This window comes from Sminthopsis crassicaudata, chromosome 4 (genome assembly GCF_048593235.1).
Source record: "Sminthopsis crassicaudata isolate SCR6 chromosome 4, ASM4859323v1, whole genome shotgun sequence".
NCBI classification, from domain to species: Eukaryota; Metazoa; Chordata; class Mammalia; order Dasyuromorphia; family Dasyuridae; genus Sminthopsis; species Sminthopsis crassicaudata.
The window spans coordinates 402,396,489-402,412,439 of NC_133620.1; the positions used below are offsets into that span (position 1 = coordinate 402,396,489).

At 35.0% G+C, this 15,951-nt stretch overlaps 1 protein-coding gene across 1 annotated transcript in view; it reads right to left on the reverse strand.

Moving 5' to 3' along the window:
- Nucleotides 1-15,951, reverse strand: part of DNAH14 (dynein axonemal heavy chain 14) — a 347,573-nt gene that overhangs the window by 13,600 nt on the left and 318,022 nt on the right. The window contains 3 exon segments of the mRNA XM_074264888.1: nucleotides 1,026-1,222; nucleotides 11,018-11,193; nucleotides 13,059-13,258. Coding sequence (XP_074120989.1) covers nucleotides 1,026-1,222; nucleotides 11,018-11,193; nucleotides 13,059-13,258 — 573 coding nt within the window.

Genomic DNA, 15,951 nt, shown 5'->3' on the forward strand with positions numbered 1-15,951 from the left:
AGATCTCTTTGACTAAGTCTATTCTGGGCTTGGCAGCTTCTCATCACCTTCACAGAGTCATAGAATGTCAGAACTGCAAGGAAACCAATTTAACCCCTTATTTTACAGATGAGGAAATTGAGATCTGGAGAAGTAAAGGAACTTGGCCAAAATTGCAAAGCTATTTCTGAGAACGTCCATTTTCTTACTGCTACCAATAAGATGCTAAAATTGCTTTTCCTTGTTAAAAATGACTTTTCATAGATGTAAATTTAAGTTTTCCTAATCTTATTTTTAGTCATAACTGGCTTAAAGCAGGAAGGAGAACTAAGGAACTCTGCTTAATCATTCAAGTCCAAGGTATCAAACTCAAATAGAAATGGGGGCCACTAAACCATACATAAGGATCTCCACGGTCTGCATATTAACTTAGAAAACCTCACATTAACATTATCCATGTTTTTTTTATTTTTTGTTTTTTTTTATTTTATTAAATGTTTTCAAATTACCTTTTAATCTGGTTTGGCGCACACTAGGGAATGTTTGATCCAAGTCATTGATGGGAATTACAATGTGTCTAAGAGCAAGTTTAGGAAACAACTACATATATATATATATATATATACTTGGTGGGGGAAATGTGATCAACATGTTACTAGTCAGAAGAACATAGTACATGCTAACAATGATCATCTAAGGAAAAGAGAATGAGAATGAACACATGAATAATAAAGGGAAGGACTGAAAAAGTGTTTTAACTCACTGGTTATTAAGAAATTTAAAATAAATTTATTGAACAAACCTAATTATATTGATTTTAATGTTAATAAAACACTTAAAAATATTGTATTACACAAACAAAGACTATTCTAATCACATTAAACATTTTCCAGTGTTGACACAAACTTGATTGTTTGTGTCAGAAGGGTCAATGTGTTGATTAAGTCAGGTGTTGACATGCAAAAGAGCACTGATTTCCTTTACATGTTTTTGATCCATAATTCTAAATAGAAAAAAACAAAACAAAACAGCTATGTGCCCCTTACCTGCCATAACTCAGGCACTTTGTTTTTGATGAGACAATCATAGATCAATTCCATCTTCTGGCTAATGGTGCTTTCACCTCTGACAGCACCCTGGAGTTCTTCCAGGGACTCGTGGATTAGGGATAATAACTTATCAAATCGACTAATTTCTTGACACAGGAACGTTAACAATGCAGAATGGAGGAGGGGATCATAACCTGTTTTAAAAAAAAGAGGATGCAATAATATCATATTTTGTAGAGAAAGAAGGATATTCTAATCACAAGCAATTACAGGAAGTTGTCTTTGAAAATGCTAAGGCAGCAGACTAATGGTACATAATGGTTTGTTATATGATTTTTTTCAGAATAATCCTGTAAAGTGTACAAGGTGAGCATTATTAGCATCCTTTTATAGATGAGGAAACTGAGTTTCAAAGTTGAGAGACATCCACAGGATACAGTGAATAAATTGTAGAATGAAGACTTGGAGTTAGGTTTTTGGATTCTATAATTGGCGTACAGTCCATTTGACTATGTGGACTCTCCTTGTACTTACATAGTGATTTGAAATTTGGAGCGACATCAAGAGACAGGAAATGCATATTCCCCCATGTTAGAGAATAACTATGATCTTCAGGAGATTGACTCTGCCCAAGTTGTGTCCATGTTTATAATTAAAGCACTAAGCTATGCCGTGATGAGGGGTTACTGTAAGCTGACCTTTCCCCTTTGCATTTTTATTCATATTGAATCTCTCTCCAACACCTTAACTAATCAGTTCGTGACCTTCTCCTCTACCTCATCTCAGTCACATACAAAGATGGTTATAACCTTGATCTTACCATTACCTGCAAACGCTCACCTCTCTGTTCAAGATCTCAAATCTCTTTACTTGACCTTGGCTTTCCATTTCTCCATCTGCCATTTTTTCACACTATAATCTTCAGGTTCAACCCTGGACCAGCCATGCTCTTTTCTCTTCCCAGTCTCGACCTCTTAATGAACTGGTTCAAATCTATATTAAACTATTGAGTCAATAGCCCCTTTATTATATCTTCAATTGTGCCCTAACAAGCCTCAGCCTCAGATTATTCCTACAATTTACTGCTTTAATTTCTATACATGCTGCTATATGAAGGCAGAGAAAAATCATGTAACTATTATGAATGGCTCCATCATATTTATGTCACACAACTTCAGCTGGGCCCTCATTGCTACTGTGCCTTCCTTATGAACTCACTCCACAGCAGTTCTTTTAAATCTTTCCATCCCTTCTCAAAGCTTCCATTATTCCCCTTCCCCTCACCCTCTCAGCAGAGAACCTTGCCTCATATCTCCCAGAAAAAGTTGAAGTCAATGGAAGAACAAAAGATGGAGAATTTCAAGGGAAATAATGAAAAAAAAAAATCAAATGAAGGTGTCCTAGCTGTACCTGATCTAGAACTATATTATAAAGCAGCAGTCACCAAAACCATCTGATATTGGCTAAGAAATAGACTAGTTGATCAGTGGAATAGGTTAGGTTCACAGGACAAAATGCTGTACAATTATAGCAATCTAGTGTTTGACAAACTCAAAGATCTTGGGATAAGAATTCATTATTTGACAAAAACTGCTAGGAAAACTGGAAATTAATATGGCAGAAACTAGGCATGGACCCACATTTAACACCACATACTAAGATAAAATCGAAATGGGTCCATGATTTAGGCATAAAGAATGAGATCATAAATAAATTAGAGGAACATAGGATAGTTTATCTCTCAGACTTGTGGAGGAGGAAGGAATTTGTGTCCAAAGGAGAACTAGAGATCATTATTGATCACAAAATAGAAACATCAAATTAAAAAGCTTTTGTACAAACAAAACTAATGCAAACAAGATTAGAAGGAAAGTAACAAATTGGGAAAACATTTTTACAGTTAAAGGTTCTGATAAAGGCCTCATCTCCAAAATATACAGAGAATTGACTCTAATTTATAAGAAATCAAACCATTCTCCAATTGATAAATGGTCAAAGGGTATTAAACAGACAATTTTCAGATGATGAAATTGAAACTATATCCACTCATATGAAAGAGTGTTCCGAATCACTACTGATCAGAGAAATGCAAATTAAGACAACTCTGAGATACCACTACACACCTGTCAGATTGGCTAAGATGACAGGAACAAATAATGATAAATGTTGGAAGGGCTGTGGGAAAACTGGGACACTGATGCATTGTTGGTGGAGTTGTGAAAGAATCCAGCCATTCTGGAGAGCAATCTGGAATTATGCCCAAAAAGTTATCAAACTGTTCATACCCTTTGATCCAGCAGTGCTACTACTGGGCTTATATCCCAAGAAATACTAAAGAAGGGAAAGGGACCTGTATGTGCCAAAATGTTTGTGGCTGCCCTTTTCATAGTGGCTAGAAACTGGAAAATGAATGGATGCCCATCAATTGGAGAATGGCTGGGTAAAAATTATGGCATATGAAGGTTATGGAATATTGTTGTTCTGTAAGAAATGACCAACAGGATGAATACAGAGAGGCTTGGAGAGACTTACATCAACTGATGCTGAGTGAAATGAGCACAACCAGAAGATCACTATACACTTCAACAATGATACTGTACGAGGATGTATTCTGATGGAAGTGGATATCTTCAACATAGAGAAGAGCTAATCCAATTCCAATTGATCAATGATGGACAGAACAAAAAATGCTAACAGTTTACACTCATTTCCCATTGTTCCTTTTCTGGGTGTAAAAAAGGAACACTGGGAAATGAGTGTAAACTATTAGCATTTTTTGTTTTTCTCCCCAGGTTATTTTTACCTTCCGAATCCAATTCTTCCTTTGCAACAACAACAACAAAATTCGGTTCTGCATATATACAGTGTACCTAGAATATACTATAAGATATTTAATATGTATGGGAATGCCTGCCATCTAGGGGAGGGGGTGGAGGGAAGGAGGGGAAAAATTCGGAACAGAAGGGAGACAAGGGATAATGTTGTAAAAAATTACCTATGCATATGTACTGTCAAAAATATGTTATAATTATAAAATTAATTAAAAAAAAGAAAAAGTTGAAGCCAGGTACTCCCTCTTCTCCCTTGTTGCTCATCTCAAATCACTCTGATGCTTCTGCTACTATCTCCTCCTCAGCCCGATTCCTCATCAAGACCAGGCCTACTACATGAACAAAAAGTCTCATTCCAACCTGTCCCCTCCAACAGGTGGGCACCTTATTCATCCCTACTCTATCACTTACTTTGGTTTCTTCCTACTGCATACAGACAAGTTCATGTCTCCCCATCCTCATTTGAGCTTTCCATTCCTGCTTTTATCCTTTTTTTCTTCTCCTTGAAGAAACGTCTACAAGCCATGTCTCTTACTTTTTCTCTTCTCGTTCTTCCAAAACACTTCTCTCCAAATTTACTGATCTCTTAATCACCAAATCCAATGGCATTTTCTCAATCTTCATTCTCCTTGACCTTACTGAAGCCTTTAACATGGTTGATGACTCTCTTCATTCTAGGTTTTTTCAGTCTCTTTTGGTTCTTCTACTTATCTGATTGCTTTGGCTGGATGTCATCTAGGTCCTCCTTGACTCCTTACTATCTCTCAGGTCCCCATGTCCAATTTGTTGCCAGCTTTACAATATGTTTTGAAATATCCCCTTCTCTCTTCTGATACTCCTCTCATCCTTCTACAAGCCATTATCATCTATCTTACCCTTAGTGTAATAGCCTACAGGGTTCTACTTTTTTTCATCTCTATCTATTGGCTTCCCTGGCTACCTTTAAGTTTCAATTAAAATTCCATTTACTACAGGAAGTCTGTCCCAGATTCTCTTAACTCTAGTGTCTTCCCTTTTTTGATTATCTCCTATTTATCCTGTATATAGCTTGTTTGTTTCCTTATTGTCTCCCCACTTAGATTGTGAGCCCCTTGCAGGTAAGGGACGTCATGTGTATCTTTTTGTATTCTCTATAATTGCTTAATTCCTTTCTCTTCCTTTTATTGACTGATCATTTCACAAATTGGAAAACCAAGGTAAAGACTTTTAATTATCTTCTTAAGGTACACTAACTTGTGAAAATGACATGAATTCAAATCTTGTGACTCTAAAGTTTGTTCCCTATTAGGTTAACTGAGTTTTGAGGCTTCATTTCCTTCTGAAAGTGGCAGGCAATTGTAAAATTCAAGGAAAGTGTTAGGCAGGGCTGAGGGAATGAGGTGGAGGTTGGTGGGTTGCAGAAGAGGAGCAACAATTCTAATAATTCCCTATAGAGTGTTTTCAAACAATTTTGTGGAGGCTTTTAAACATTGCTCTCACTTTCCTATGATCACCCCTTCTTCCCGCTGTTAAAATATCTTCCTTTTTTTAATGAATATTGATGCTAATTAATGAATATTGATGCTAAAATCTTAAATAAGATATTAGCAAATAGACTTCAGAAAATCATCCCCAGGATAATACACTATGACCAAGTGGGATTTATACCAGGAATGCAGGGCTGGTTTAATATTAGGAAAACTATTAGTATAATTGACCATATTAATAATCAAATTAATAAAAACCATATGATCATCTCAATAGATGCAGAAAAGGCATTTGATAAAATCCAACATCCATTCCTACTAAAAACGCTTGAGAGTATAGGAATAAATGGACTATTCCTTAAAATAATAAGGAGCATATATTTAAAACCTTCAGTAAACATCATATGTAATGGTGATAAACTAGAACCTTTCCCTGTAAGATCAGGAGTGAAACAAGGTTGCCCACTATCACCATTACTATTCAATACAGTACTAGAAACTCTAGCCTTGGCAATAAGAGCCGAGAAAGAGATCCAAGGAATTAGAGTAGGAAATGAAGAAATCAAATTGTCACTTTTCGCAGATGACATGATGGTATACTTAGAGAACCCCAAAGACTCTGCTAAAAAGCTATTAGAAATAATTCAGAATTTTAGCAAAGTCGCAGGATACAAAATAAATCCACATAAATCCTCAGGATTTTTATACATTACCAACACAATCCAACAACAAGAGATACAAAGAGAAATTCCATTCAAAATAACAGTCGATAGTATCAAATATTTGGGAATATATCTACCAAAGGAGAGTCAGGAATTATATGAGCAAAATTACAAAACACTTGCCACAAAAATAAAGTCAGATTTAAATAATTGGAAAGACATTCAATGTTCTTGGATAGGCCGAGCGAATATAATAAAGATGACAATACTCCCCAAACTAATCTATTTATTTAGTGCTATACCAATCAGACTCCCAAGAAACTATTTTAATGACCTAGAAAAAATAACAACAAAATTCATATGGAAGAATAAAAGGTCGAGAATTGCAAGGGAACTAATGAAAAAAAAGTCAGAGGAAGGTGGTCTAAGTGTACCTGATTTAAAGCTATATTATAAAGCAACAGTCACCAAAACCATTTGGTATTGGCTAAGAAATAGACTAGTTGATCAGTGGCATAGGTTAGGTTCACAGGACAAGATAGTGAATAAAAATAGCAATCTAATCTTTGACAAACCCAAAGATCCCAAATTTTGGGATAAGAATTCATTATTTGACAAAAACTGCTAGGAAAACTGGAAATTAGTATGGCAGAAACTAGGCATGGACCCACATTTAACACCACATACTAAGATTAGATCAAAATGGGTCCAAGATTTAGGCATAAAGAACGAAATCATAAATAAATTGGAGGAACATGGGATGGATTACCTCTCAGACTTGTGGAGGAGGAAGGAGTTTGTGTCCAAGGGAGAACTAGAGACCATTATTGATCACAAAATAGAACATTTTGATTACACCAAATTAAAAAGTTTCTGCACAAACAAAACTAATGCAAACAAGATTAGAAGGGAAGTAACAAATTGGGAAAAAATTTTTACAGTTAAAGGTTCTGATAAAGGCCTCATCTCCAAAATATACAGAGAATTGACTTTAATTTATAAGAAATCAAGCCATTCTCCAATTGATAAATGGTCAAAGGATATGAACAGACAATTTTCAGATGATGAAATTAAAACTATTTCCACTCATATGAAAGAGTGTTCCAAATCACTATTGATCAGAGAAATGCAAATTAAGACAACTCTGAGGTATCATTACACACCTGTCAGATTGGCTAAGATGACAGGAACAAATAACGATGAATGTTGGAGGGGCTGTGGGAAAACTGGGACACTGATGCATTGTTGGTGGAGTTGTGAAAGAATCCAGCCATTCTGGAGAGCAATCTGGAATTATGCCCAAAAAGTTATCAAACTGTTCATACCCTTTGACCCAGCCATACTACTACTGGGCTTATACCCCAAGGAACTACTAGAGAAGGGAAAGGGTCCTGTATGTGCCAAAATGTTTGTGGCAGCCCTTTTCATAGTGGCTAGAAGCTGGAAGATGAATGGATGTCCATCAATTGGAGAATGGTTGGGTAAACTATGGTATATGAATGTTATGGAATATTATTGTTCTATAAGAAATGACCAACAGGAGAAATACAGAGAGGCTTGGAGAGACTTACATCAACTGATGCTGAGTGAAACGAGCAGAACCAGAAGATCATTATACACTTCAACAATGATACTGTACGAGGATGTATGCTGATGGAAGTGGATTTCTTCAACATAGAGAAGAACTAATCCAATTCCAATTGATTAATGATGGACAGAACCAGCTACATCCAGAAAAGGAACACTGGGAAATGAATGTAAACTGTTATTTTTACCTTCTGAATCCAATTCTTCCTGTGCAACAAAAAAAATTCGGTTCTACACACATATATTGTATCTAGAATATATTGTAATATATTTAACATATATAAGACTGCTTGCCATCTGGGGGAGGGGGTTGGGGGAGGAAGGGAAAAAATCTGAATAGAAGTAAGTGCAAGGGATAATGTTGTAAAAAATTACCCATGCATATGTACTGTCAAAAATGTTATAATTATAAAATAAAATAAAAAATTAAAAAAATATATCTTCCTTTTTAACAAAGACATATAGTTAAATAAGAGAAACTACTGAATTAGCTGTGTCTAAACTGGTCCTTGTCTAACACCTTGCCTAACATCTTTCTGCTGAAAGCAAGGAAGCCTACTCCATGATCAATTCTCAAAAGTCAAGAATAGTTGACTGCATTGTTCAGAGTTCAGATAGCTTTTTATTGTTTTCCTCTACATTACAAAGGTGAATGTTTTGCTTCTTTCCCTTTGCATCAGTTCATATAAATCACCCTCTAGTATTTCTGGATTTTTTATATTCATCCTTTTTTGGCACAATAATAATCTGATGAGCATGTATTTGGCCTTCATTTTCTTTTTCTTTTCCTTTTTGCTACCACAAAGAATATAGTTATATGTATATTTTATTATATGTAGGATGTTCCTTTCTTTATTTGACCTGTTTGAGTATGTGTCCAGCAGTGAGATTTCTGGGCCAATATGAACAGTTTAGTGACTTTTCCATATTTGTTCCAAATTATTTTTTTTCTAGAATTATACCAGTTCACAGCTCTAAAAACTTTTCCCACAATTCCCCCAGAAGAGCCTGTTTCTATTTTCTTTCTAATCATTTGTTAGGTATGAGATAAAAACTCAGAAATGTTTTAGTATACATTTCCTTTATTATTAATGAATGGAATTTTTATGTGATTGTTCATCTTTTTCACTTATTTTTCTTAAATTTGTCTTATATACTGTTATCACTTTGCATTCTGGGAGGGTATAAGACATTAGAGAACCTTGTTACAAAACAAAGTTCTATGTAGTCAGATGAGCAAAATCATTAATTTGGAGGGGAAAACAAGAGACTGTGTGGAATAAATTTAAGATGGGTTTTGGCATAAGGGGAGAAATTCAATAGATGAGGGGAGATAGATGGTTTAGATAAAAGGGAGTAGAATACAGCAAGGCATAAGGATGGAGAAGTACAGTATACACTCAAAAGTCAGAGAATATTCCTATTTGGCCAGAGCACAGTGTGTTTGGCAGCAGGGAAGAAAGATGGAGGAAGAAAGGGATAAATATGAGATAAACTTGAAAAATCAGGTGGTTTCAGCTTGTGGAGTGCTTTAAATGCCATGCAATGGAGATTGAATGAACTGTTTGTTCTAACAGATTTATCAGTGCTTTCGATGAAGTCATAGATGGCATGCTTTTCAGATGACACAAGAATTTAGATGTAGAGAAATATGAATAAAAACAAGTTACAAAATAGCCAGTACAGAAAAATCTGTTGAATGTTTCTTGATTTGCTCATGGTCAGAGGCTTACCTAGAGTGTAAAGGGTATGAAGAGATTGTTCTTTAATTCTCCCATAGAGTTATAAAGCCTGACTAGTCAATACTTTAAAGCTACACAAGCCCCTCATTGTTTTCAGAGCTGGATTTTAGAAACATTTTCTGGCCTGCCTACGAATTATGCTTATTACAATGTACAATCTAACTTTAGAGAATTGCCATCCAAATCAGGAAGGTCTGGGTTTAAGTTCTCCCTCTAACATACATGGGAGATTTAACAGATTGTAAAATGGGCAAGGACTTTAATCTTTACTGTTCCAGGAGGATCTTTAAGATTATAATTTACAAAGTAGGTATTGATCTGCATTAGTAGAGGAAGTACTTCATCATGAAATTATAGGTCTGATACAAGAAAGAAAGAAAGAAAAAGAAAGGAGGGATGAAGTAAATAGAGAAGGAAAAGAAGGAAGGGAAGGAGAAAAGGAAGGAAGGAAGGAAGAAGAAAAGAAGGGTGAAAAAGAAAGAAGGAGAAGGAAGGAAGAAGGGAAGAAAGAAAAGAAAGAAAAAAGAAAGGAAAGGAAGAAAAGAAGGGAGGAATAAAAAAGAGATGAACAAAAGGAAAGGAAAGGAGGGAATGAAGGAAGGAAGAGAAAGAGGGAGAAAGAAGAGAAAGAAGGAAGTGTAAAAAGTAAAATATATTTGTGGTTTTGTTTCCACAGCTGAAACATTCCAAATAAATCCTGAGCAGTTATAATATTGAACCAAATTTAATTAGATGAAATTAAATTGAAATAAATGTCTGTGAGTCTCACAGAAATGTTATGTAAAGGGTACCATAGTAAGTAAGAGAGGAATGTGATACAGGCTTTGGGGTCAATATCTCTTGGATAAGAGGAACTAAAGAATGTCATAAGTCAACAGAAGTGACCATAGGTGCTGGTTAGCTACAAATGACTTGGGTGCATGTCCTGGGTAAGCTAAATTTTCAATAGAGCATGCTTCATAAGCCTCATGCATATTAACTTCTCACTTAAGGAGAGCCTTCTGTCATTTTGGAACATGTGAATGCATATCAAGAGGAACATGGTAACATGTAAAGGGTATATGTAGTGGGAGTATAATAAAATGTTAGACATCAGAGCGATCTTCTCCAATGGAAACTCTTAAGGAGGAGGAGGAGGAGTTAGAACAGGATTATAGGATATAACTGCTGGCTTTGATATCTGTGAATTGTATATGAGTTCATATGGAGTTTTCGCACCAGCTTCCTCCGGGAGTCTGTTCATTCATTGTGTCCTTTTTGAAGTTCAGGATACTGTTTCTAACAGAAGGATAAAGGAAGGAGGAAAGGAAGGAAAGAAAATAATAAAAGAACAAGAAAGAAAAAGAAAGGAAAGGAAAGAAGGAAGGAAAAAAAAGAAAATGAACCAAGAAAGAGAAGGAAAGAAAGGAAGGAAAGAAGAAAAGGAGGAGAAAAGGGAAGAGAGGGAGGAAGAAAGAAGGGAAAAGAAAGGGAAGAAATAAAGGGAAAAAAAGAAGGAAAAAGAAAAGAAGGAAAGGAAAGAAGGAAAAAAAAGAAAGGAAGAAAGAAAAAAGGGAACCTAAGGATAAAAATTGCTATTTTATATATACATACATACACATACGCATATATGTATATATATTTATACATGCATATATATACAGATACATATGTATGCTTTGTGAACATTATTTTGCAAAGAGTATAAACTACAGTTCTTACCTTTGACATTTTTATTAATTGTAACCCAAACATTACTTGAAATTATGGATAACAGTGTAGCTGGAATGGCTTCTTTCATTTCAGTAACTACTGGTTCATACTCTACAGTCAAAGGCAATCGCTTGACCACGTCAGATGAGATTTCCAGCACCAGCTCATCTTGGCTCTTTCCACTCCTGAAAAGAAAGTTGTGGCAATTACATGAGGCTAGTTTAGCTCAGAAGTCCTTTCTAGAGACAAATGGCAAAAGTCAGCTTCCCTAAAGAAATTTGGAAGTATAGTGTTTAGGATTTCAATGAAATACGCTATCCCAGTGCAACTATGTAAAACTGTTCTTATATATATCCATGTGGCTATCTTATTCTTTCATTGTGCCTTCTGGAATTCCTGTTTTATTGTTAACAAATTGCCTTTCATATTAGCCCCCATCTTCCACAAGAAAATTACTTTGTATTTTTTTACTTATTCATAAACATGTTTTCTTCCAAGAGAATACAAACTCCTTGAGAAGAAAGGATTATTTCATTTTGTCTTTGTATTCTCAGAATTTGGTGGTATCTGGCTCATAGAAGACACTTAATAAATGCTTATTGATTTGAATACTTGCTTTCATAAAAATCTTATCAGATAAAGCCATAGGTATATATATGCACAGGGAGTAAAGTAGTGCAGTGGAGACTAAATATTACCATGAATGCTTCCCCAGCCAATGGTAATGTTCTTCCCAGGATATTCTCTTCCCTCTTCCCAAATATATGCTTCTTGCTCAAGAGCAAAACACTTTGACAAGAGTAGCTCACAGGAAAAATCTTATGGATAAATGGGTAATTAAACTGATATTGGGATAATTAATTCAGATCAACTTCAAGTATTATTAGTTCAGATTGTCACTAACCACCTGTTTTGAATTGCAGGTAATTGATTAGCTGAAAATATTATAGTGTGGCTTGGCTATAAAATGTAAATAATTTGTAAAAATAAGAGAGGATATTGCCTAAGCCAATGTTATATAGGGTATACTTATATATCATTTTAAGATGAGTTCTTTTAATAATATAATGGGTACTTTTTTTTTGGTAAACTCCATACAAGGGGGCAAGCAGTACAATGGATAGGATTATGATCCTGTAAAATGAACTGGAGAAGGAAATGGCAAATCATTCTAATATGTTTGCAAATAAAACTTCATAAAGGGGTCACAAGAGTCAGCCATGACTGACTGAGCAAATAACAACAAACTTTTCAGAGCAGTTGTGAGGATCAAATAATTATAAAGTGTCTGATATATTGTCTGGCACATAGTAAATGCTAAATAAATGTTAGCTATTATTATTGTTATTACAAGTTTGCAAAATGCTTTACATGTATTATCTCATTTGACTTTCACAATAACTCTGGGAGATAAGGACTATTATTATTTCTACTTTATAGATGAAGAAATTGAGACTTAGAGAAGTTACATGTCTTGGCTGGAGTCACGCAGTTAGTAAGCATTTGAGAGAGAATTTGAATTCAAGTCTTCCTGGCTCCAAGTCTAGTACTCTGTCCCCTGCATCACCTAACTTTCTGATTCTTGTTGTTCTCTCTCCCTGTCCCCCAATCCTTGTCCACCTTTAATCACTGTATCTTGGTTAAGATATTAGTGCTCCTCAAATATAGCAATTCATCTCTATGTCTTCGAATCCAATGTGACTCTTTAAGTCAGTCAAATAAGCATATATTAAGTAACTTCTATGTATACCGTTAACTTTGCTGGATTTTCCTGTAAATCTTCTATGGGGAAGGACTTCTATCTAAAATGTTTGAGGTCTTTCTTAACAGCAGGAGAGTTCTCAAGAGGCACAGATTGCATGGTACCCCTCTTTTACTATATGACTGATCCACCTTTTTAAAAATTCATATATCTCTTTGGAAAATGTTATGGATAATGATTTAAATAACCAAAATGTTAAAATCAAGGCCATTATGTCAAATACAATAAACTGCTTTATATGATATTTTGGAGATTAAAGAAAAGCTTTGGTTTCTCAGAAATTCTTACCCAGTAATTATGTTGGCAATAGTAATTCTTGGTTGCATAGCTATGAGGTTGTCAATAAGGTCTTGGGACTGGGATTCTTGAAAAATCCTTGAAGTCTGCTGGTGCATTCCAAGCATGTCGGGCAATTCAGCATCTGGGAGGGATTCTATGTACTCTCTACATTCTGTCAAGTTGGCACAGTCGGGTAGCATTGGATACAGCTGTAAATTTCATAGCAGCTTGTTAGTTTTCTTTTTACTATGAAAGACAGAGAAAGACTTTCAGCACATATGAGAGATTTATCTTCAGCAAGGAAAGGGCTGACTACTTGAAATGTTGCCTGAAAAATATTATACAGAAGTGCTATTTCCCCAATTATGGGGGATATGTTTGAGAGTTGGAATTTTTAACCTGGAGTTCATGATTTAAAAAAAAAATTGATAATTGTCTTTCATGACTGTATTCTAATATAACTGGCTTTTGGGGGGTTGAATCCTATGTATTTTACTTTATTAATTTACAGACATTCTTTTGAGAAAGGGGCTAGACTGCCAAGGAGTCTGTGATATCAAAACACCTGTTCTAGAGATACTTTCAAATAGAAAATGGATTGTTTATCAGGAGAATGGCTAAACAAATTCTGGTATGTGACTGCAATGGGATATTATTATTCTGTAAGAAATGATGACTATAAAGAACTCAGAGAAGTATGGAAAGACTTCTATGAGCTGATGCAGAATCAAATTATTAGAAATAGGAAAATGACATTCACAATGACAATAGAAATATAAATATTAACAATAATAAATGGAACCTGAATGCTGTATAATTATAATGACCAAGGCTGGTCTCAGGAAAAAAATGAAAAAATGTTTCTCCCTTTTATCAGTGGAGAGGCAAGGGACCACTGGTATGGAATGTGACATGTTTTGGTTGGTCCAATTCACTTGCAAGTGTTGTCAGTGGTCTTTTTCAAGGATGAAGGACAAACAATAGCATTGTGATTTTGATAAATTGCTTTTTCCTTTTTAATCTTTGACATAAGAGAAGGCTTGCTTGGTAGGGGAGAAGAACATACTTAGAAATAAACTGATTGAAAGACAAAAAGAACATCAATAAGAATCATTTTAGCAACCCTAAAATAAAACTTTTAAAAAATTAAAGAGGCTGGATAAGAGAAAGATAGTAGATGGGTTGCAGTTTTTTTAGTAGCTTTAATCAAAAATTAGACTCTGTCTTTCTTTCCTAAAGATTACAAATTTTCATGTAAAATTAAATCTTGTAGAATGGTATTTTTTTTTTCATCTTCTATCAAAGTTTCCTTAACACTTGTGAGAAGTAAAGAAAAATTCTCAATTAGAAACTTCTGTGTGTCTAGAGTGTTTGTGATCTACAAAAAGTTATGTAAGTTGGAGTGGTGAATAAGTAGTGAAAAGAAACTGAAACCAAATCTAGTTTTCTGATAGCCATATTTTTGACATTATTATTATTATTATTTAGTTATGAGAAAAACTTGAGTAAGAAAGATTTCTCAAGATAAAATCTTCTATGTTTTAGATCTAGATTCTCATGAAATTTATGGCACAGTAATGCTGCACTTTTCAAGTATGTTGGTAGACAATGTATTCTAACGAATTTAATTTTCTAAAGACTCAAAATATTTCCCATGCTTATTTCTCTCTATGTTTCTACAACTCTCCATCTCTCTCTGTCTCTGTCTGTCTGTCTGTCCCTAAAGACTGATCTTGGAGAACACCAAATTTAAGGGGAGGAGGCAAGAGGGAAGAACTAGAAAATATAGCAGAGGAGTACTAGGGGAAGTAGAAAGAAAATCTCAAGAAGGGAAAAGGGGTTTTGAATAATATCAAGCCAAGAAGCATTTATTAAGTTCCTTTTATGTGTCAGACACTGTACTGAGAGCTGAGGATACAAAGAATAGCAAACACGCCTACCCTCAGAGCTCAGAATGTAATGTGGGAGGAAATAACACCGCTATTATTTACAGGAAAAATCAGAGTGAAAGTTGTAGCATTAAGGGAGATTAGGAAAGACTTCTTGTAAATGGTGAGATTTTATCTGGGACTTGAAGTGAGGGAAATGAGGGGTCAATGATGAGGAGAGGGTACATTCCAGGGATGGGAGGTAGTCAATTAAAAAATCACAGGCAGGAGATGTGGTGTCTTGTGCAAGGAACACCAAGGAAGCCAGTGTTCTCAGAATAAATAGGGGGTAGTTAGGTATAAGAAGGCTGGGATTAAGTTATGAAGGGCTTTAAAAGGCAAACAGGATTTTGTTAGGCATAAAGCAGAGATAAATGTTTGTTGATTGACTGGAATGTAATCTCTCTTGTACATGTCAATCCTTTAAATGCCTAAAGATAGTTGTCATGTGTACCCTTCCTTCCTGGTTTTCTCTATGCTAAACATCTCCAGTTCTTTCAAAGGAACTCTCCTAAGCCACAGACTCAACGCCCTTAATTATCCTGCTTGCCCTTTTGTGGACACTCTCCAGTTGTTGTACTCAGAAAGGAACACAAAAGTCTGATTAGGGTAGAATACAAATTATTCTTCCTCCTTAGGGGAAGCTGTAAGCTATAAGCCACTCTCTTAATGTAGCCCAAGATGGCATTCACAAAATTTTACCGCCACATCACACTGTTGATTGAGTTTATATTGAGTTTATAACCCCCCCAGATCTTTTCTGACAAAATATTATAACTATACTTCCATCTTGTACTTCTTGTGAAGCTGATTTTTTTAAACCAAAATTTAAGACTTTACACTTATCCTATTGAATTCCATCTTATATTCAGTGTTGGGGTACATCATTCGATAATCTTGTCTTACAAAAAAGGTAAGAAAATAAAAATGGCAGCATGATTTTATATATGTTGAGAAATATAAATATTACAATA